At 36.4% G+C, this 21,413-nt stretch overlaps 1 protein-coding gene across 24 annotated transcripts; it reads left to right on the top strand.

The window, feature by feature from the left end:
- The first annotated feature begins 13,546 nt into the window (after positions 1-13,546).
- On the top strand, positions 13,547-18,114 carry LOC145093578 (uncharacterized). 24 transcript variants are annotated; one of them, XM_079031725.1, is made up of 12 exons: positions 13,550-13,771; positions 13,886-13,919; positions 14,002-14,312; positions 14,697-14,821; positions 15,079-15,353; positions 15,438-15,614; positions 16,318-16,419; positions 16,514-16,771; positions 16,903-16,994; positions 17,067-17,125; positions 17,257-17,482; positions 17,863-18,114. In XM_079031725.1, exons 5-11 carry the CDS (start codon positions 15,198-15,200, stop codon positions 17,352-17,354), a joined length of 942 nt encoding a protein of 313 aa, XP_078887851.1. In that variant the 5' UTR covers positions 13,550-13,771; positions 13,886-13,919; positions 14,002-14,312; positions 14,697-14,821; positions 15,079-15,197; the 3' UTR covers positions 17,355-17,482; positions 17,863-18,114. The 24 variants fall into 24 exon arrangements, with proteins under 24 accessions (XP_078887870.1, XP_078887869.1, XP_078887872.1 ...); XM_079031732.1 differs by lacking the exon at positions 13,886-13,919 and having other exon boundaries at positions 13,550-13,833; positions 13,920-14,107; positions 14,231-14,312; positions 14,743-14,821; XM_079031731.1 differs by lacking the exon at positions 13,886-13,919 and having other exon boundaries at positions 13,550-13,833; positions 13,920-14,107; positions 14,231-14,312; positions 14,732-14,821.
- The last annotated feature ends 3,299 nt before the right edge of the window (positions 18,115-21,413 follow it).

Below are 21,413 nucleotides of genomic sequence, written 5' to 3'. Positions count from 1 at the left end.
CAGTAAATTTTTGAGATCTATCTATCTGGGGAAAAATCTATACACTTATGCTTTCCTTCTAATATTCCTTATTGTGGTTTCAAGCACCCTTTCAACTGTTGGACGATGTTTAGTTAGTCCATGTGTCACTCTCGCGTTGCTTACAAATTGATTCTTACCATCTTTCTTATCTTTTTAAACTTTCAGCTGGAGGATGCCTCCTCGCAAATCTCCCAGGAATAGGAATAATCCTGCACCTCCACCACCTCCTCCGCCCCCGGTCATCGATACTGTAGCCCTGAATGCTGTTGTAGCTGCAGCAGTGGCAACTGCCATGGCTCAGTATCACTCTTCTGATGCCAGCAGAGGTGGAACCCCTGTGGAATCTATTCCGATCGAAATCCCTGTGCGCTCAAGGGAGTGCTCTTACAAGGATTTTACAAACTGCAAGCCGAAGCCTTTCTATGGCACCGGCGGAGTCATTGCTCTCTCGCAGTGGTTCGAGAAGACTGAATCAGTCTTCGAAATCTGTTCATGCCCTGCTGCGTGCAAGGTGAAATATGCCGCCTGCACCTTTGAGGGTAAAGCCCTAACGTGGTGGAACGGCCACGTCAAAGCCCTAACTCTCGTCGTAGCCAACGACATGGGCTGGGAAACAATGAAAGACCTCATGACTGAGGAATACTGCCCGAGGGGCGAGATCCAGAAACTGGAGCAGGAACTCTGGAACCTGTCAATGAAGGGCACCAATGTGGTCGCTTATACTGCCCGCTTCAGCGAGCTGGTGGCCCTCTGCCCCAATATGGTTCCCACCGAGGGGAAGAAGATCGAGAGGTACATTTGGGGACTAGTGCCTCCGTATCAGGGGAATGTGCTAGCGTCAAACCCCGCTACCTTCGACAGTGCCAAACGATTGGCGCAACGACTCATTGACCATGGAGTCTAAACCCCTGCAACCACAACCACCCTAGCCATCCCGGAACCCTCCAAACCCGCCGATACTAAGCGGAAATTCTGGGATGAAAGGAAGAAGCAGCAGGCTGCCAAAAAGCAGCAATTGGTGGCAATTCATGCCGTAGTAACCCCTACTGCTACTACTACTGCCCCGGTTAGTCGGTATGCTGGAAGTTCGCCCAAGTGCAACAAATGCAGCTACCACCACAACGGCCCCTGCCGTGAATTGCAGTGCTCTAACTGCAACAGGAAAGGACACACCGTCCGATTCTGTAAGTTCCCGGCACAACCTATCAACCAAGTCCCTGGCTCTGGCGCGAGCCCAACCTGCTATGGATGTGGCGAAGCAGGCCACTTTAAGAGGGACTGCCCCAAAGCGAGGAATGCTGGAGGAGCAGGGAGGGTACTGGCTATAGGCCACGGGGAAGCAGTTGCTGACCCGACAGTAGTAACCGGTACGTTCCTCCTCGATAACTCCTATGCATGCATTCTGTTCGATAGTGGAGCGGAGCGAAGCTTCGTAAACCATAAATTTGCTCGCATGCTTAATCAACCACCGCACGCACTCAAAGAACTATTTACAGTAGAAATGGCTAATGGAAAAACTGAAAACACGAGTAGCATATACTTAGGTTGTACCCTAACCCTAGACAACCATTCATTTCCAATCGACCTCATGCCAGTCTCAATAAAAAGTTTCGACGTCATCATTGGCATGGACTGGTTAAGCCTCCATCGTGCCGACATCATGTGCTTCGAGAAAGCAGTCCGTCTAAACCTTCCGTCTAACGAAACTCTTATAGTCTATGGCGACAAACCCGGTGCAAGTCTTCGCATCATATCAAGTATTCAAGCACAGAAATACCTGCGTAAGGAATACCACGCATTCCTTGCTCACGTCGTCGACACGAACCTAGAAACGAAAGAACTAAAGAACCTCCCAGTAGTGAGCGACTTCCCCGACGTTTTCCCAGAAGAACTACCCGGATTACCTCCGCAACGACAAGTCGAGTTCAGAATCGACTTAGTCCCAGGAGCTACCCCAGTAGCCAAGTCGCCCTACCGTTTAGCACCAGCCGAGATGCAAGAACTCTCTGGTCAACTTAACGAACTGCTCAGCAAGGGCTTTATAAGGCCAAGTTTCTCACCTTGGGGAGCACCGGTCTTGTTTGTTAAGAAGAAGGACGGATCCTTCCGTATGTGTATTGACTACAGAGAACTCAACAAACTGACGGTCAAGAATCGTTATCCTCTACCACGCATAGATGATCTATTCGACCAACTGCAAGGGGCGAACTATTTTTCTAAGATTGATCTGAGATCCGGATATCACCAGTTACGAGTGCTAGAGGAGGATGTGCCGAAGACCGCCTTCCGAACTCGTTACGGACATTACGAGTTCGTGGTGATGCCATTCGGATTGACCAATGCGCCCGCAGTCTTCATGGATCTGATGAATAGAGTATGCCGACCCTACTTGGATCAGTTCGTCATCGTTTTCATTGACGACATCCTGATCTACTCCCGAAGTAAGAAAGAACATGGCGATCATCTGCGACAAGTTCTAGGGACATTACGAAAAGAGAAACTTTATGCGAAGTTCTCGAAATGTGAATTTTGGATCCGAAGAGTCGAATTCTTAGGACACGTGGTAAGCGAAGAGGGAATCCACGTGGACCCATCCAAAATTAAGGCCATCGAGAACTGGTCAGCACCGAAGACGCCTACAGAAATTCGTCAATTTCTAGGTCTCGCTGGCTACTACCGCAGGTTCATTCAGAACTTCTCACGAATAGCGAAGCCTCTTACAACCCTAACCCAGAAAGGTGTGGCCTTTGACTGGGAAGAGAAACAAGAAAGAGCGTTCCAAACGCTCAAACGAGCCTTGTGCACCGCACCAATACTATCCCTTCCCGAAGGAATAGAAGACTTCGTAGTTTATTGCGATGCATCAAACCAAGGACTCGGATGTGTTCTGATGCAGCGAGGTAAGGTCATCGCCTACGCCTCAAGACAATTGAAGACACACGAGGTTAACTACACGACCCACGATCTTGAACTAGGAGCAGTAGTGTTTGCTCTGAAGATCTGGAGGCATTACTTGTATGGAACGAAGAGCACTATCTTTACCGACCACAAGAGTTTACAACACATTTTCGATCAGAAGGAGCTCAACATGCGACAACGACGGTGGGTCGAGCTACTCAGTGATTACGAATGCGATATTCGTTATCATCCGGGTAAAGCCAACGTAGTAGCGGACGCCCTAAGTCGGAAGGAATATTCTGGTCGCAAAGTCAAGTCATTATCAATAACCATCCATTCACACCTGACTAAGCAAATTCAGGCGGCTCAACTTGAGGCCATGAAATCTGAAAATGTGTCAAGTGAATCCCTTAGAGGAATGGACAAGAATTTAGAAGCCAAGGGTGACGGAGCTTTATATTTCATGAACCGGATCTGGACACCGAAACATGGTGGCTTCCGAGACTTGGTCATGACCGAGGCGCACAACACTCGGTATTCCGTCCACCCAGGTTCAGATAAGATGTATCTGGATCTTAAGAAGCTATACTGGTGGCCTAATATGAAAGCAGAGATTGCTACCTTCGTAAGTAAATGCCTTACTTGCGCAAAGGTTAAGGTCGAGTACCAGAAGCCCTCTGGTTTATTGCAGCAACCAGAGATCCCGGAATGGAAGTGGGAGCGGATCACTATGGACTTCATAACCAAGTTGCCCAAGACAACGGGTGGACTTGACACCATATGGGTCATCGTTGATAGATTGACCAAGTCTGCACACTTCCTGCCTATCAAAGAAACCGACAAGATGGAGAAGCTTACGAGAACATACATTAGGGAAATCGTACGGCTACATGGTGTACCTATGTCCATTATCTCCGATAGAGATAGTAGGTTCACCTCAAGATTTTGGCAATCACTACAACATTCTCTAGGAACAAGGCTGGACATGAGCACAGCCTACCATCCTCAGACCGACGGACAAAGTGAGAGGACCATCCAAACTCTGGAAGATATGTTGCGAGCCTGCGTGATTGACTTTGGGAAGGCATGGGATACTCATTTACCCCTTGTCGAGTTTTCCTATAATAACAGTTATCACACGAGCATCAAGGCTGCTCCATTTGAAGCTCTCTACGGCCGTAAGTGCAGATCCCCTCTGTGCTGGGCTGAGGTGGGTGATACCCAATTAGCCAGGGGGCAAACTTCCGACAGTACTCTCACCGGTCCGGAGATCATTCGGGAAACAACAGAGAAAATCGTTCAGATCCGTGAACGATTGAAAGCCTCCAGAGACCGACAGAAGAGCTACGCTGATAAACGAAGGAAACCTTTGGAATTTCAGGTGGGAGACCGAGTCCTCCTCAAAGTCTCACCCTGGAAGGGCTTGATACGCTTCGGCAAGCGTGGAAAGCTTAATCCGAGGTACATAGGGCCTTTCGAGATTCTTGCAAGAGTCGGCCCCGTAGCTTACAAACTCGAACTACCAGACGCACTTCGTAACGTACATTCTACATTCCACGTATCTAACTTGAAAAAGTGTCTATCCGACGAGACTCTTGTAATCCCACTCGACGAGATCGAAATCAACGAGAGCCTCAACTTCGTGGAAGAACCTGTAGAGATCATGGACCGTGAGGTCAAGCAGACAAAGCAAAGCCGTATCCCTATCGTGAAGGTTCGCTGGAATGCCAAGCGAGGACCGGAATTCACTTGGGAACGTGAGGATCAGATGAAACTGAAATACCCTCACCTTTTTGCTTAGTTATTCGTAATTTCTAACTTGCTTAAAATTCTAATTTCGGGACGAAATTCCTTCTAACGGGGGGATGATGTGACAACCCGATATTTCGAGTCAATGTAATGTAAAACCGATCAAATTTAGGTCAAAATGTAACCTTCCTAAAATCTTGTTCGGATTAAAGAAAGTAGTAGGAATCATATCAAGGTTTGCGTACATGAAAAGAACGTCCAAATCTGACCTCGGATGAGGAAGTTATGAAATTTTGAAGAAATTCCTTAATCACGTCATTTTAATAAATAAATAATAAAAATAATTTCGGAATTAGCCAACGGAATCTAAACGAAAGTCGTAGATCATGGTCTCACCTTCGCGTGAATATAAAGAACGTCAAAAACGGAGTTCGTATGAGAGAGATATGAATTTTTGAAGATTATTTAAAATAAATAAGAATTTAATTATAAATTCCCGGTAATATCCGAAGGGGAGTCATCGGATTGGACCGAAGTACGCCCTGCGTACCTTCGTACGCCCCGCGTACTGAGATCGAGGGTCTCGGATCGTCCACGTCGCGCTATCCGAAGAATCTAACCCGTCCGACCCGTCCGAAGCTCCGACCCGTCCGACCCGCTGTCCCGTCCGACCCGCCGTCCCATCCGACCCGCGTACCCAGCAACCCGTCCCATCCGAACCGAGGCAGTCGAGGCTTCGGTCATGCATGACGTACGCGTACGCGCTGCGTACGAGCGTACGCCCCGCGTTCGGAGGCGGTTCAGCCTTCCTATAAATAGGATGCGAGGCTTTCCGAAAATGTTGCTCATTTCTCTCCTCTCTCTCACAACTTTGTCTCGTTTTCCGTGCCCGTTATAACCCGAAGCTCTGGTCTTTTTGCTCAAGTCCCGAGGGTCGATTTTACTCCCGAGATTCCCGAGAATCCCGAGAAAAATCCGTTTTCTGAGACGAGACTCTGCCCGGTTTTCCATCTCGCTTTCTTCAATCAATCAAGTGAGTTTCATACCCCTTAATCAACCTGTTAAATATTCTAAATGCTTTTATATGCTTTCAAAAGGGGGGGAATGCAAGTTAAATACTTATAGTTATTGTTTCAATCACCTGTGATTGTACTAATCACATGTGATTAATAACTAGGGAAATCAGTGGTTTTATCACTATTCAAACTATCTATCAAACTGTTTTACTTCTAAATGTTTTCCAAACCCATTTACTTTTCGAATTTACACTGCAACTGTGATTTAAGCAAATGTTCCTTATACTTAAACTGTTTTAATCAAATCTACACCTTCAAATGGTTTTATAGATTGACATCAAGTCAATCTTTCTTTAAAAATAATACTTATGTTTCAAATGCCTTATAAATACTTATTTATGCTTTTATATTACAAATTGCATGCCCATATATGTATAGACGTATAAATAATGTTTAAAGGACTTAGGAAGGCTATCCACCTTGTTTCCTTTTCCTCGATTTGGATGTGGTCTGATAGGATTTTGGGTGACCATCCGAAGGTCGTTTCCATATTAATTATATATCAAATATACATATATAGACATGAAAGTACTTCCATAATCATATGTACTAAACGCACTGTTAACAAGTTACCATCGGGGTAACACAGAATCAAACTATTACAACTGCTAGATCAATGAGTCAGTTCATTCATGAGTCTATACTAGGAAGAGAATATATACAACTATACTACGAGAACATATACAACAATACTAGAACAAGAAACATTTCATCACACATGCAAGAATACGATAACAAATGTGATCCACTGTATCGGAGCATGCCTTAAATGTCATGGCCCGAGTTGTAGCCAGAATTCTCTTGGAGGGAGAGCGTTGAGTTTGCGTATAGATCTATACTGGATTGACTATCCTACACCTTGCTGCTAGCTACAGCCGGACCTGCAGGTCTGCGGGTGCCAAACGTCATTCCGTTATTACGACCGTTCTTTATGTCGTTGTTATCAATCGATAGTATGGTGCAATTATCACATTATACCTTAATATAAATCCGGTTTAAGGTAGTAGTAATCAGTACAACAGTAGTTCTTATTATACAAAACTACAGTACTACAATGATTTACCCATTACATATGTTGGTGATAATCTCACTTAAGCATTAATGTACAAACTATATTTTATCAAATGATAGTTATACTTGGGTAATCACACACTTTTACAACAGACGAGTTTACAAAACAGATAAGCCTTGGTAGAAGGTTACTATTATAGAAAATATAGGATTTTCTGAGAGATTCAAACTTTTGCAAATACTTTTAAACATTTATTTACATTTTTACAAACTTATACATTGGGACAAGTTCAAACGTTTTTGACAATGAACATTGACACTAAAATACTTATGAACTCACCAGCTTAATGCTGATAAACTCTTTCAAAATAACTTGTATTCTCAGGTCATCAGTAGACAGGTACCGATGCCAGCTTTTGAGATGATGGAGCGTACTCAAGACTCATCATTTTGTTATTTTGATTTACGTTATATTTCTGGTGTCTAAAATTTTACAGAACACACATGTATTAAATTTATATATTTAATGCAATGGATGATGTTGTTTGCCTATTTACATTTACTGTGTTGTGATTACCTTACATGACGTCCTCCGCCCCAGAACGTTTCCGCCGTTCTTGGTTTTGGGGTGTGACAATTATCCAAATCAACTACATTAATAAGCGTTGTAAAATTAGATGTACATTGAGGAAGTGGAACAGAAGTACCAATATTGGACTTCGATGTTGATGAAGATGGACATGGTGTTTTCCTTTTAATTGATGTTATCTTGTCAAAGTAGTTTTCCATATTTATGTCCAAAATCGAAATACACACAATATCAATTAATCTACTAATTTACTTTTCACAAGCTATATAAACTTAAACATATCATCTAATAAATAGCAAACAAGAACTATACATATAAAACTTCATAAATTCACAAGTCTAGTTAGTTAATATTCCAACATTAAAAAATATCAAAAATTAAAGATTAAAACTCATAATTTATAAACTAAGTTAACATTTTAAGGTTCAAAAGTTGTAACTATAATCACGTAATTCACATCCATATATCATCTTATCATCTTCTTTTATCCTCTCTAACAAATGAATTTTTTTTACCATTTGTCACATTCTCATTTAATTTGTCAAATGTCATTTTGTGGTTATTTTAAATTAATTTTTTTTCCACATGTCATTTTATGAATTTTTCTATTTTATTGAAATCCACATAATATTTTAATATAATAATTACAATAAATATAATAATAAATGGATATCAATTTTATTGATAAACTTACATTTTAATTTCAAAATTCCTAAAATTAAAGTTTATTAGTATCTTTTTTTATTTAAATTATTTGTTTAAATTAAAAGATAAAAAAGCATTTGCATTATAATAATTCATTATTTTTCTTATTTTCTTATAAATTCAATGTTCTCAAGATTTTGACATTTATATTAATTTTTTTTAAATTAACTCATGTAATACATGAGTCTCACAACTAGTTTTAATAAATAAAAATTATTTTGCTACATGTCCTCTTCTCCTTCATTATGACATTTGTCATTTTCTAGATTTTTTTGAATTATTTAATACCCAGTTGTTATTTTTATACTTTTTTCTTTTTTATTCAAATTCCACCTATTAAATGTCATCTTACATTAATTAATTTTATTACTATATATTAGTTAATATACATAATAACTTTCTATTTGTGAATTCCTCTTTATATTAATATATTAATTAATGTATATGCATATTAATGTAGATACTCCATTCCATTTGTGAATTGATATTAATTAATTTATTAGTATAGATTAATTAAGACCAAATTACATAAATGGTCCATGTAGCTTACCAAAGGTTACAAACTCAGTCGTTACTTATTTTTTTTAATGAACATGGTCCTTGTGGTTACCAAAACTTACGTGAATGGTCTTTTTTTGCTTACGCCATTACTTTTGGTTCTTTTAATAAATTTGTGTAATACATGGGTCTCACACTAGTACCTAATAAATGAAAATGATTTTTACCATATGTCATGTGTTCTATGCATTTGACACATGTAATTTTATGAAAGTTTAGAATTAAAATAAATTCATATGTCAATTTATGGTTTTCTTAATTTTCATCAATTCAAATGCCACATATTACTAATTTATATTTGTAATGTATTTATTATATTAGATTAAATTAAGGGGCTGTTTTTTTGTGAAGATCTGCGCAACCACTTTTATCTGCGTAGCGCACACATATGTCATCGTAGAGTGTTTGTTTTTTGGAAGTGCGCAGATCAAAAAACATCTGCGTAGGTCGTCTTGGCGCAGACATGGGCCACTGTCTTCAAAAGTCTTCAGACCTCATTTTAATCTAAACAAAAAAAAAACATAGGCCACCAGTTTTTTTTTTTTCTTTTTTTGCTGAAAATGCATTTTTAATTTTTATGACATGAAATTAAGTTTGAAAAATCAATTTATTTCATCAGCTGCAGACGTTAAAAACAAGCAGTCTTCTTATTACAGACTGCAGACATTTGGTCCACCACTTCTGCTGTAGAGGCTTGCAGATATGGTCTGCAGACTGCATACATTTTGGCTTCAAAAAAACAAACAATACCTAAATTAAATGTGACACCTAATGCAAAAGACTGTTTCTAACTCCTAAAATTAAGATAGGTTGAGGCTTATTTTACATATCTTAAATGGGTAGATATTAGTATCTATTTGTTAGCATGTATATTAATATTATATTATTATAATTCGAATTTTGCCATTCTTTTTATATTGTTCATTTAATAAACTTTTGATGTAAGTAAAGTTACCTTTTGAAAGGAAAAAAAACAAATTCATTTTACTATAAACATGTTTTGGATTTCATTTTGCAAAAATTTGGGTATAGGGTTTAATTTAATTTCCTATAGCCTTGTATTAAACTTTCAAGCAAATTTCAAATGGAAAATATATTTTTAAATTTCAAAAATCGTTTAAGTTTAGCAAAAAATATTGCACATTCTAAACTATATCATATTTCTTGACTTCCTATATTTTTATGTTTTGGAATTGAATCATATTTCTTCTTGACTATCTATATTTTTATGTTTTGGAATTGAAGTAAGGGTAAATGGTACAAAAAACACTCTTTTTACATAGAAATTCGATTTTGACACTGTGTTTTTTTTGTGTCATTTTGGCACTGTGTTTTCAAATTTGTTACAATTCTGACCATTTGACCGGTTAACCAGGTTACATGCTGACATGGCATGATGACGTGTTAGTTTTGATGACGTGACATGCTGACATGATATGCTGACGTGTCAAAATTGATTTTTTTTCCACAAAAAACACTAAGTTTTCACTTTTTTTCGATTTTGACACTTAGTTTAATTTTTTATTTCAATTTTGACACAATGTTTTTTTTGTTCCAATCGAACATCATTTATCAAATTTTGTTCAATTTTGTCTATTTTCCATTTGAAACCGTATAAATATATTTTTTTATTACATTTTAAACCGTATAAACATAGTTTTTTCGTTTAAAAACCATATTTTTATTTAAATACAAGGTGTATTTTTTTTCTTACATTCAAATCATTAGTTATATCATGAGAATCAAACTAACCATAAGCTTCTAATAAGATGTAAAAATTTGATGGGTTGCAAACTTGATATCCGAGTTTTGATCGACTTGTGCCTTCAAACCTCCAAACACATTTTAAAGTTGCATATTTAATATAAAATACAATTTTTATATAACTAATACATATTTATACATAAAAATATGGTTTGAGTGTAAAAAAAATGTATTTATACTAAACTATGGTTTTTAAATGAAAAAAACATATTTATACGGTTTTAAATAAAAAATTGTCAACATTGAACAAAATTGGAAAAAATGATGTTCGATTTGGAACAAAAAAACATAGTGTCAAAGTTGAAAGAAAAAATTAAACTTTGTGTCAAAATCGAAAAAAATGAAAACTTAGTGTTTTTTGTGAGAAAAAAATTCAATTTTGACACGTCAGCATATCATGTTAGCATGCCACGTCATCAAAACTGACATGTCATCATGCCATGTCAGCATGCAACCTGGTTAACCGGTCAAGTGGTCAGAATTGTAACAAATTAGAAAACACAGTGTCAAAATTGACACAAAAAAACACGGTGTCAAAATCGAATTTCTGTGTAAAAAGAGTGTTTTTTGTGTCATTTACCCTTGAAGTAACGATTTATTGTTAATACTAAGTGTGAAACTCGTGTATTACACGAGTTTATTAAAAAAAATTAATATCGATTTGTAAACATTAAACAATTATTAAAGTAATACTTTTACATATTAAACAATTATTAAAGTAATACTTTTACATATATACAAAGACTTTATTGAATAAGTATGTAATTGAACTCAAAGTACTAAAAATTAATAATGAATAGGGATGTCAAAAAAACCCCAGTGGGACCCTGCTCCCGCGGGACCCCGATACCGTACGGACCAAATTTTTAAAAATCCCGGGAGCGGGAGTGGGAGCGGGGGCGGGGGCAAAATTAAACCTCGTTTATTTTTGGGACCAGGGTTAGGAGTTTGTATTTCCGTCTCGTACTCCCGCGGGGCCCCCGGTTGTACATTTATGTAAAAAATATATATTTAATATAAAATACTCATACAAAATAAATTTTCCAATTTTAGGTTTAGTGTAGGTTTCATTTTCCCGTTTTCCAATTAATGGATGTTGGAGATGTAGTGAATTGATCATATATTTTTGGACATTTAAGTATTTTATATTTGTAATGTTGGATTTATGGTATTTTATATTTGTAAGATTGTTGGAATTGTCATTTTATAATGTTGGATTCATAATGTTGGATTTTTAATTTTTTAGTTTCTAAAAGGTTAGGTTTTAAACTTTTAAAGTTATTAAAAATAGTTTTTTTTAGCCTAAAACAAAGCAGTTTTTATCAAAAAAAAAATCAAAATTTAAGCCTATAAACCAGGGGAACCGGGGCGGGACCGGGGGCGATGGAGGTAATCGGGGGCGGGACCGGGGGCTATGTAAACTGGGGATCCGGGGGCGGGGGCAACAACTTATTTCGAGAGCGGGGGTAGGGGCAGCTATTTCTGTTCCCGTTTGGTCCCGTTGACATCCCTATTAATGACATATTCTAATTAGGTGTTATAAATCACAAATTTCCAAATACTTCTTTGAATACAACTGTAGATGTCTTATTGCTAAGGTTATCGTCATTGTCTAAAATTAATATTTTTAATTCATCTTTGTTTTTAATTATTGACAATGCAACGTACAGCTGCCATGAGTAAATATTCGTTGTCTCAAAATGAATAAATAAGCACAGTGATATCATTGACAACAGGAAGTAGGAGATAGTAACATTTAACAACTATATGTATTGGTTATTTTGCAAAAAATACACATAATAAATCTAGCAATAAACTGAACATAAATGTATAACATAAAATTAGGGATCTAAGTTCAAAAAAACGGCATGAGAGAAACATAAATATTGTTTGACGTGGTGGATATATCACCAGATCTTCTATTATCTAAATAACTTTTTGTAGTTTTTCTTTTTTCTTTATCATCATTAGATAATGGACTTATAACATTAACATTATAAATAGATTGAAAACTTAAATGCTCATATCCATATGATATATTTAGGTTGACATTTTCTCTGTCACCGAGAACATTTCTAAAATTGTCTGAATATCTTAAATTTTGTTGCCGATAACCTACGTATGTTGTATAAAAGTAAAAGTAATGAATAATAACATATATCGGTAACGTGACATGAAAAAATGATATGATATAAAACAATATTTTTAATCGAAAATTTACAACAATAAAATTAATTTAACATGTAGCTAAATAATTACCAAATACCATGTTAGACATTACATTCGATTTTCTATTATCCATAAGTCGTTTGTCTTTAGGATCAATAGAATCCATATCATGTTGGAATCTATAAAATAATAATAATTACTGTAATCTAATTATAATGAAAAATTAATAATTATAGTATAAAGAAGAATAAAGCATTTTGTTTATGTTGTTATTTATTTAGAGACCATCTATGGAAAACAAGCCGGTAATGATGCATTTGTTACTAAAGGGTTTGATGGTTGAAACAAATCGGATAGACTTTTAACGCATGTCGGTGAGGTTAATAGTTTTCATAATAGAGCCTTAAAAAATAATTATTACAATAGTTATTAATTTTTCATTATAATTAGATTAAAAAATAATAATTACTGTAATCTAATTATAATGAAAAATTAATAATTATTTTTAAGAATTAATTTAGTAAAATTTAGATATTACAAAGTAAAATTTAAGGTTTTCTGTTTATTATATAATATATTAAATTTCTCTTTGCTTAGCTACAGTAAAATTGGTGCTTTTTGGTCAGGTTCGGTCCTTTGTTTTTTTGTGGTTTGTTATCTTCTGGATTTATTGTTGGCTATTTTGTTTTGGGCAGTTTATGACAATTTGTCCATTATTGATAGGCACGTGTAGGTCGTATCTTTGTTTCACCGTTTTTCCACCCTATCAGCTTTGGATTGCTGTCCAGCAACAAGAAAACGGAGGCACGAAACCTAGAGGGGTGTTTGGCTTAGCTTTTCATAGCCAAAAGTCATTTTTGTAAAAGAAAAAAAACAAAAAGATGTTTGGCAAACTTGTAACTTTTAGAGTTTTAATACAAGGAAAAGCATCTTTTTGGAAAAGTCAGGATATCCTGACTTTTTGTAACTTTTTGGAAAAAAACTTTTTAACTTTTAAAAGCTAAACCAAACACATGGACCCCACCTCTTTTTCCACAGTTCATCAATCTCTTCCATCTACTGTAAGGTCTTCTAAATTCATTGAATCTTAAGATCTAATGGCGATTTTCGGTTAAAGACCGGTTTTCGATGAGTCGTATAGTCGAAGTGGACGACGTTATCCTCGGAACGGCGATTTATCATCGAATCTTCAGGTCTACTTCTTTCCGGGTTTAAACCTTAGACAGTCCAGGTAAAGCCATGAACCCTATTTTTCGTTTCTTTCGCACTTCATCACCGTGTCTGATCTCCAAGGTACTCTTCTTTAGCTTTTAGGGTTCCTAAAATTTCTTATTTTTGAAATCAGGGGAGGAAATTTATGAATCATCTTTTCACTTCAGGTACGAGACCCATGTCGATTACACTCTGATTTTGATCCGATAGTTCAATAATATCAGGGCATGGTTGAATACGATCTCACAGACCTTAATAGCGAAATGGACGGCTATTTTCAATTATTCAATAGCGGAAAATGGTGGAATCGTTCCAAGTTTTTGTATTTACACCAGAAATGGTGGAATCGGCCCAGGTTTGTGTATATACACCTTAGCTTTTACCTGAACTTTTTGGAGCTCTTTCTATCCTCGATTTCCTTTATCGCTTACTCCATACTGCCATTCATTTACACTTCCTCGATTTTTTGTCTTCTGAGGTTTCCTTTCGAAGGGTTGGATTGGTTGGAGGCAGCATCAAGCTTTTTCGAAGACATACATACCCTTTCATGTTATATGGCGGTAATACCAAACACCTATATACGATTAGCTAATCCAATCTGTCACCCAATGTGTCGTTGCATGAATTTAGGAATCTAGGGTTTAATAATAGAGCATCCGTGATGTGATTTAGTTGCAGAAGTTATAAGGTTTCAGTCGTACTTTGTATTTATTTCTTCTGTTCTATGATCCTGTTCTTCAAGGAAGATGTAGAGGCTTAAAATCGTGTATGTTTTGACATGAAGAATTAGACATTTTTGAAAAATAATTTATATTTTTTTTTTCTGGATTTCAACTGATTTGAGATGAATTGCAGTATGATTTTGTGATTTTCTTTAAAAGTGTATGTGTCATTGCTGTTGTAAACTATTCAAAGGCGACTCATCTAATTTTTTTCATGTATAGGTTGAAAAAAGTAGGTTTTGTCTTTTCTTGAACAGTTTCTATGCAGTTTACCTTATGCAGAAAGGGCTGCTTGATTCTTCATCCGGTACTATACCTTGTAGTGAGTTGACACTTGGTTTCTTCAGGTATTGCTCTTGCCACTTATGTTATATTTATTAAGAATTAATGGAATATAGAGTGGAATTAGAATCAACGGAAGTCTTTGGTACGATGGAATAGGTGAAAGAATTGAATGGTTTATTTCATTGGCATCAAAAAACACATTCGTTTTGTCCCATTCCTTCCATTTTTCTGATATAATTGGAATGGAATTCTGTAATATAGTTCATTTTCATGTATGTAAACTATAATGACATTAATCTTTCTATAATGCTTCAAATAGGGGTTTTTCTGTCCGTTTCTTGGAGCAAAAATTGGGGTAACAAGAAACAGGAGAGGACTTCAAAAGGGTGTTTCTTTTATATGTTTTGGGCACTCTGTTGTGCCCTACTGCAAGACTGAATGTTATCCCTTCTTTTCTTCATTTTTTTGACAGATATGGATTCTATTCATGAATATAATTGGGCAAAATTCTTGCTTGATAAGTTAGTTAGGGAATTCGCACGTTTTCGCCAAGGCAAACAATGTGCAGTTGGTGGGTGTCTTTTGTTTCTTCAGGTAAACAAGATTTTGTTTGTTTGTTTTTTTAATGATTTAAGATTTGTTCTCTCTTTTTGGGTTGTTAATATTTACATTTGACAGCTTTTTTACTATGAGAGTCTTGCAATTGGAGTCCCTGGAGAGCTGGGCCCGGTTGTTATTCCATGTTTATCTGAGCTGGGCCTGGTTGTTATTCCATGTTTATCTTCATGGACAGAAGAAAATATTTCCGAGAGAGAAAAACAAGAGAAAGAGCTTGGTGGTTATAGATCTGGAGAGGTAACATTTATGTTTACAAATGTAGTTAGTTCCACATTAGGAATTATATAATGAGCTAACTACAAAATAACCGAAAGTAGGAAGGTAATTATTACAAAAATGACCACCTTTTCAACATTTATCACAAATTTATTAACTATTTTGTGAATGATTTTCACAGAATAACTTTTTTCTTCGTATAATTGCTCTTTCAGTGGTCTCCACTACAAAAACCATAGAAAGAACTTCTAAATTTATTTTTGAGCCAATGATATAAAATTCTCTAAATTTTGGTTTCTTGATAAGTTAGCTGGAAAGCGTGCCTAAAATATAGTGGCTTTTAGTAAACTCGTTTATTTCACAAAAAAAGATGTAATTTCGCATTGGCGATAAAAATTTACCAATTTTTTTTAAAGATTACTATTAAAGCAATTTCATTTAAAAAGGGCAAATTTTAAGAAAAGCCATAATATTTTCAGCCTTTTACCTGAAAAACCCTTACAAATTTCTTCTTTCAGAAAACCACTGATAGTTTGAATTTTTTTTATTTGCCTACTAAAACCTGTTAGCATGCGATAAATGCTTACAAGGACACAACCCAAAACAACTTAATGTGATATACCTTATGTTGGTTAGAAATTATATTTTAGTTGGTGAATGATGGCTTAAATTACAAAAGACCAAATTATTATTTTGTTTCTTTTTAATTTTTGTTATGGTTTAGGTGATTTTTAAGGAGAGGGGTCTTGGGGTGCATGTTGATACGCTCCCAGATAGTCATAGAGCTTATCTTAGCCTGGCCCCACAGGAAGAACACCAACACCTGGTACTACTGGATAATAATAATAATAATAATAATAATAATAATAATAATAATAATAATAATAATATTAAAATACGTGGGCATGAAATTAATGTAGGAAGGTGGAGGTGTAAGCGTGGTTATGAATTACAAGGACCAAGTTACACTACCAACAAAAATCAAAGCTTTCGGGTACAACAACAATGTGAATGTGAGTATGAGTGTCAATAATAATAATAACAATAATACAATGGATTACGACCAAAACAACGGAATCGGAATCCGAGTCGGAATCGCATACTATCAAAACCAATGCCCTGTTCCAAACTGCACTTTCAATGGGCAATACGAAAACCTATCTGACCATTTCAGCAAGGTTCGTTCACATATCTGCTTCTTTATTTACTTCTATTTAGGTTTGCATTTGGGAAAGCTATCAACAATCTAGAATAAGTGAAAATCATCAAAACAGAGAAAACAAACGCATCACTCCATTTGGTGCAGTAGCCTTTTCAGGTCATTTATCAAATGTTGAGAATGCTTCTCAATCTCACCTCCTCTAATCGATTGGGGATTGTTTATGTCAAGGTTGGATTTAGGTTAGTGCTTCTTCGTAAGTTTTCGTTGTTTCTTTCTCAAATTGGGCTAACCGGTTTCTCTTTGTCTGACAGCAATGGGTGTGTGACGGACTTCGTGAGGCCGACGCTAACCATCACCAAGGTGGTTGAAGGTTTGATTTTTTGTTTTCTCTTTATTTGACCCCTAATTTTTTTGTTTTCTTTTAATTTCTTTGAAGATTCTATTGACCGAATGACTGATGAAGAATCAACAACTGTGTGTTGTTTCATTTTTTGTTTTCAGCTAACTCTTACCCAAATTGCCTTCTCAAGAACCTACATAGGATGCCATCTGTACCGATGCAGAAAACAACACATATTTTCAAGGGAAAGATGATATAGGTGTGATACCTGGTGATTGTCTAGGCTGTGGAAAGTATCGTGTATGGGGAAAACCTTAAGTTCTTGGTCTTAGAACCAGATTGAAAATGTTATTTTCTATCCACAACCAAAAACACCCAAACCAGCATGTGAGTTTACCATCTTTTTTCCAGTTTGACAAACCTACTTCCAACTTTCTAACAAAAACAATAGTAATAATAATAATAATCAAAACTTTGATGGTTTTGGTTGGGCTAATAGTTGAATTTCTTACCTAATGAAGTTTAGAATTAAAATGCAACAAATGTCATTCTACTTCCCGTTGGTTCCTATTATAACATTTCACTTTAAAAAATCTATCCCATTATATATTAACAATGTTTCTATATTGAATGCAATAACTCACATCGTTAGAACTTAACATGTAAGTTAATTTGCTTTTAAACATGAAAGAAAAGAAAGTTGTTATTTAAAATTTCAAAATAACTATTTATGTTTATTTATCTAACAGTTCAAAAGAATCTTGCAGGATGTTATACCACTTGATCTCGACAAGAATTAAGAAGAAGTTGATATTTCATGCTAATATATGAAAGTAACTTCCTACATCAGTACATCTTGCATTAATAGCAGATGAGTTGTACTTTTCATTTCCGTGCAACAACAGTTACAGTGACTTTGCAAAGATCCTTCCAATAGTCATGTCTTAATTGGTTGTAATAAAATTTTCTTATTTGTATTTTTTGAGCAGATATTGGTGATCAGCTTTTAGCTTTTTCAATAGGCACGTCTTAATTGGTTGTAATAAAATTAAATGTGCGTGCCCACGAAAGGATCCAGGCACCAAAAACGTAATTTTTAGAAGGTGATCTTGGAAATGTTCGATGTGGGGAACATAAGTAGTTTTGTTGTGTTAAAGTTTTTGTCCAAATTGACACCATGTACTTTTTTTTTTGTGAAAAATAGTGATTTTAACAGTTTTGACCAAAATACTACTACATACTGTTCTTTTAGTAAAAAAATCACTACACCATATAAATAACCGATAAACAAAAGTGTAAAACTCTGGTCTTAACCGAACCCCGCGGAGCGGGGTTTCACATCTAGTTAGGTATTAAAATTTTGAATTTGAAGCTTGAAAATCTAAAATGACGATTCCTCGTAAATTTCATTATTTATAAATTTAAATTTAAATGTTTAATATTTATACATTCATATTTAACTTTTGTTTTAATCAATCAATGTACCTTTCATATTTAATTGTTTTAATCAACTCGTGTAATACACGGATCTCATACATAGTGACTATTATCACCGGCTGTAGCAGGTTACATCCGGTCATAAGGGTCATATGTGAAAACTTCCATAAAGTTTGTTACCTAGATGTGTACAAAAAAAAGATAGTTACCCAGATGTGAACAAACTGAAAATGTAAGAGTAAATTACAAGAATGGTCCATGTGGTTCGTATTGGGTTTGTCGACGTAGATAATAAGGGTTTCGCTACTTAACAAATTTAGGTGAATGACTTTTTCATAAAAAAGGATATCAGCATGCTGGGGACTTAACCAATCCATGCTGATGATGACATCAAAGCTTTTTATGAAAACCGACATAAGGTTGATTTGGAAAGAATAGTCTTTTAGTGTGAGGATACAACCTATGAATATGTCGTTAGTGCTTTCTTTCTTCCCGTTATCCATCTCGACAGTGAATGTTTCGTTTAGTGGTTGTGGTTTGTGTTTGAGTAAGTGCTTAAATTTATGGCTAACAAAGCTCCTCTCCACACCACTATCAAATAGTATGCATGCATAAGAGTTATTGAGATGGAACGTACCTGTGACTAATGTGGGGTCCTCCACTGCCTCCTCCTGACCCATTTCCAACACTCTTCCTGCATTGCCAACATTTCTTGCCTTTGGGCAGTCCCTCTTGTAGTGCCCGGTTTCACCACACCCATAACAAGCTTTGCTTACTCCTCCGCTAGGGGCTTGATTGGTTGGTTGGACTATCGTCTTACAGAATTGGGTTGTGTGCCCCTTTTTGCTTCAATTAGTGCATTGCAACTCTCGACAAGGTCCATGATGATGGAAGTTACATTTGTTGCATTTCGGGAGGTTCCCAACATATCGACTGGGAGGTGTTTGAGTAGCAGGAACAGTAGAAGCGTGAACTGCCACAATTTGTTGTTTCTTTGAGGGCTCTTGATATGACTACCCTTTTCTTTTGTTCCAAAATTTCTTCTTGCCACTACTTTCCTTGGGCTGCTCAGGGATAATTTTCACAGAGTCTTGGCGATTTCCGTGACCTACTAGAGTCTTCGCCAAATGCTTTGCACTGTCGAAAGTAAGTGGATTGGCAGCTAACACATTCCCTTGGGTAGGGGGTGTCAATCCCCATGTGTATCTTTCCACCTTTTTACTCACCGGGGTGACCATCCCGGGACACAGAAGAGCCAGGTTACTAAACCTAGCAGTGTATATGCACCGATATCAAATCCCTTCATCTTTAGGCTCCAGAGCTCCTACTCTAGCTTTTGCATCTCACCCCTTGGGCGGTACTCCGCTAGCATTAGTTCTTTCAAATCATCGCAACTCATAGCATTGGCTATCAGGAGATTCAAGGACTTGACTTGGCTGTTCCACCAAGTGAGGGCTCGGTCTGTAAACGTGCATGCTGCAAATTTCACTTTGCTAGTCTCGGGGCACGTACATATCTCGAATATTGATTCGGTCTTCTCGAACCAATGTGTTAAAGCAATTAAACCTCTAGTGCCATCGAAGGACTTGGGTTTAGTGTTTTTGAAATCCTTGTATGAACACTCCTTTGGGTGTCCATGACTATCCCCATGATGAGAAGGTTTGACACCACTACTCGCCCCCGCTAGTGCCACTCGCATTGATATGCGACATAGCGGCAGCCACGACGGTTGTTACTGCTGCTTGGAAGACAGCAGGATCATACTGAGGAGGTGGCAGCGGTGGTGGATTTGTTGGAGGGTTGTTTTCTTCCTTTTGGACTTCTTCAGATGCATCTTTTTCTAAAAAGATTAAAGAGGAAATGAAGATAAGTCCTCTATAGTGGTCATGAGTCAGGTGACATTGAACAAGATATATCTTAGTCCTAAACGTATCATAACCTAATTTTTATAGTGCTTTATCAGCGATTTACAATAGAGGTTTACTGACATAAGCAAATAATCGCATATTTTCAATTGTGAGAATTAGTAATACTTGTAATGAATATGTGTAGTGTTATAGTGCCACAAAATACTCCTATAGTATTTTAACTTTATGTTTGGTTCTATAGTGTTGGTAAGTTTTAAACTTGTTGCAACACCACGGTCACTCCCAAACACATATTGGTCGTATCTCGAATAAATATAGTTGATCAGGTTATATTTATCCCATATATGATTACATAACTATCCAAGTTTAACTACAGTGTTCAACATCTAAATACTTTTATGTAGTTCTTATTGTGATATTGTTTCTAATATGTATGCATATTCATATACTTCTTATAAAATACTTATATTTTAAAAGTATACTTTTAGTTCAGAGCGCTTCGTCCCCCATAGTGTTTATAATTGTATATCATGTAAGGTTTGATATACTTAGTTCACTATAAACAATGCTCTGATACCAATCTGTCACACCCCGAAACCGGAACGGCGGAAACGTTCGGGGGCGGAGGATGTCATGTATAATATCACAACAATTGCATAATAGTAATCAAAGCAAACACAACCATTACATTGATAAAATATAGAATTTACATATGTGCATAACATAGTTGTATGACATCAAAAAGTGTATAACAAAATGTATAAAAGAAGCGACTCTATAAAGCTCCGTCTTCTCAAAATCCTACGGGTGTACCTATGTACTGGTTCCCTGAGAATACTAGTGATTTTGAAAGTGTATCAACATTTAAGTTGGTGAGTTCATAAATATGTTTATGAGATAGGAAAACTTGCCTTGGTTCCTTAAAAATGTCGTAGTGTACTTCCAGAAAATCCAATATTTTATTTAATGAATAAAATGTAGTCTTTGACATAGTGAATTATACTTTGAAATAG

The sequence above is a fragment of the Lactuca serriola genome, chromosome 3 (assembly GCF_051521515.1).
Source record: "Lactuca serriola cultivar US96UC23 chromosome 3, Lser_US96UC23_V15, whole genome shotgun sequence".
In the NCBI taxonomy this organism is placed as follows: Eukaryota; Viridiplantae; Streptophyta; class Magnoliopsida; order Asterales; family Asteraceae; genus Lactuca; species Lactuca serriola.
This window is presented reverse-complemented; position numbering and strand designations above follow the sequence as displayed.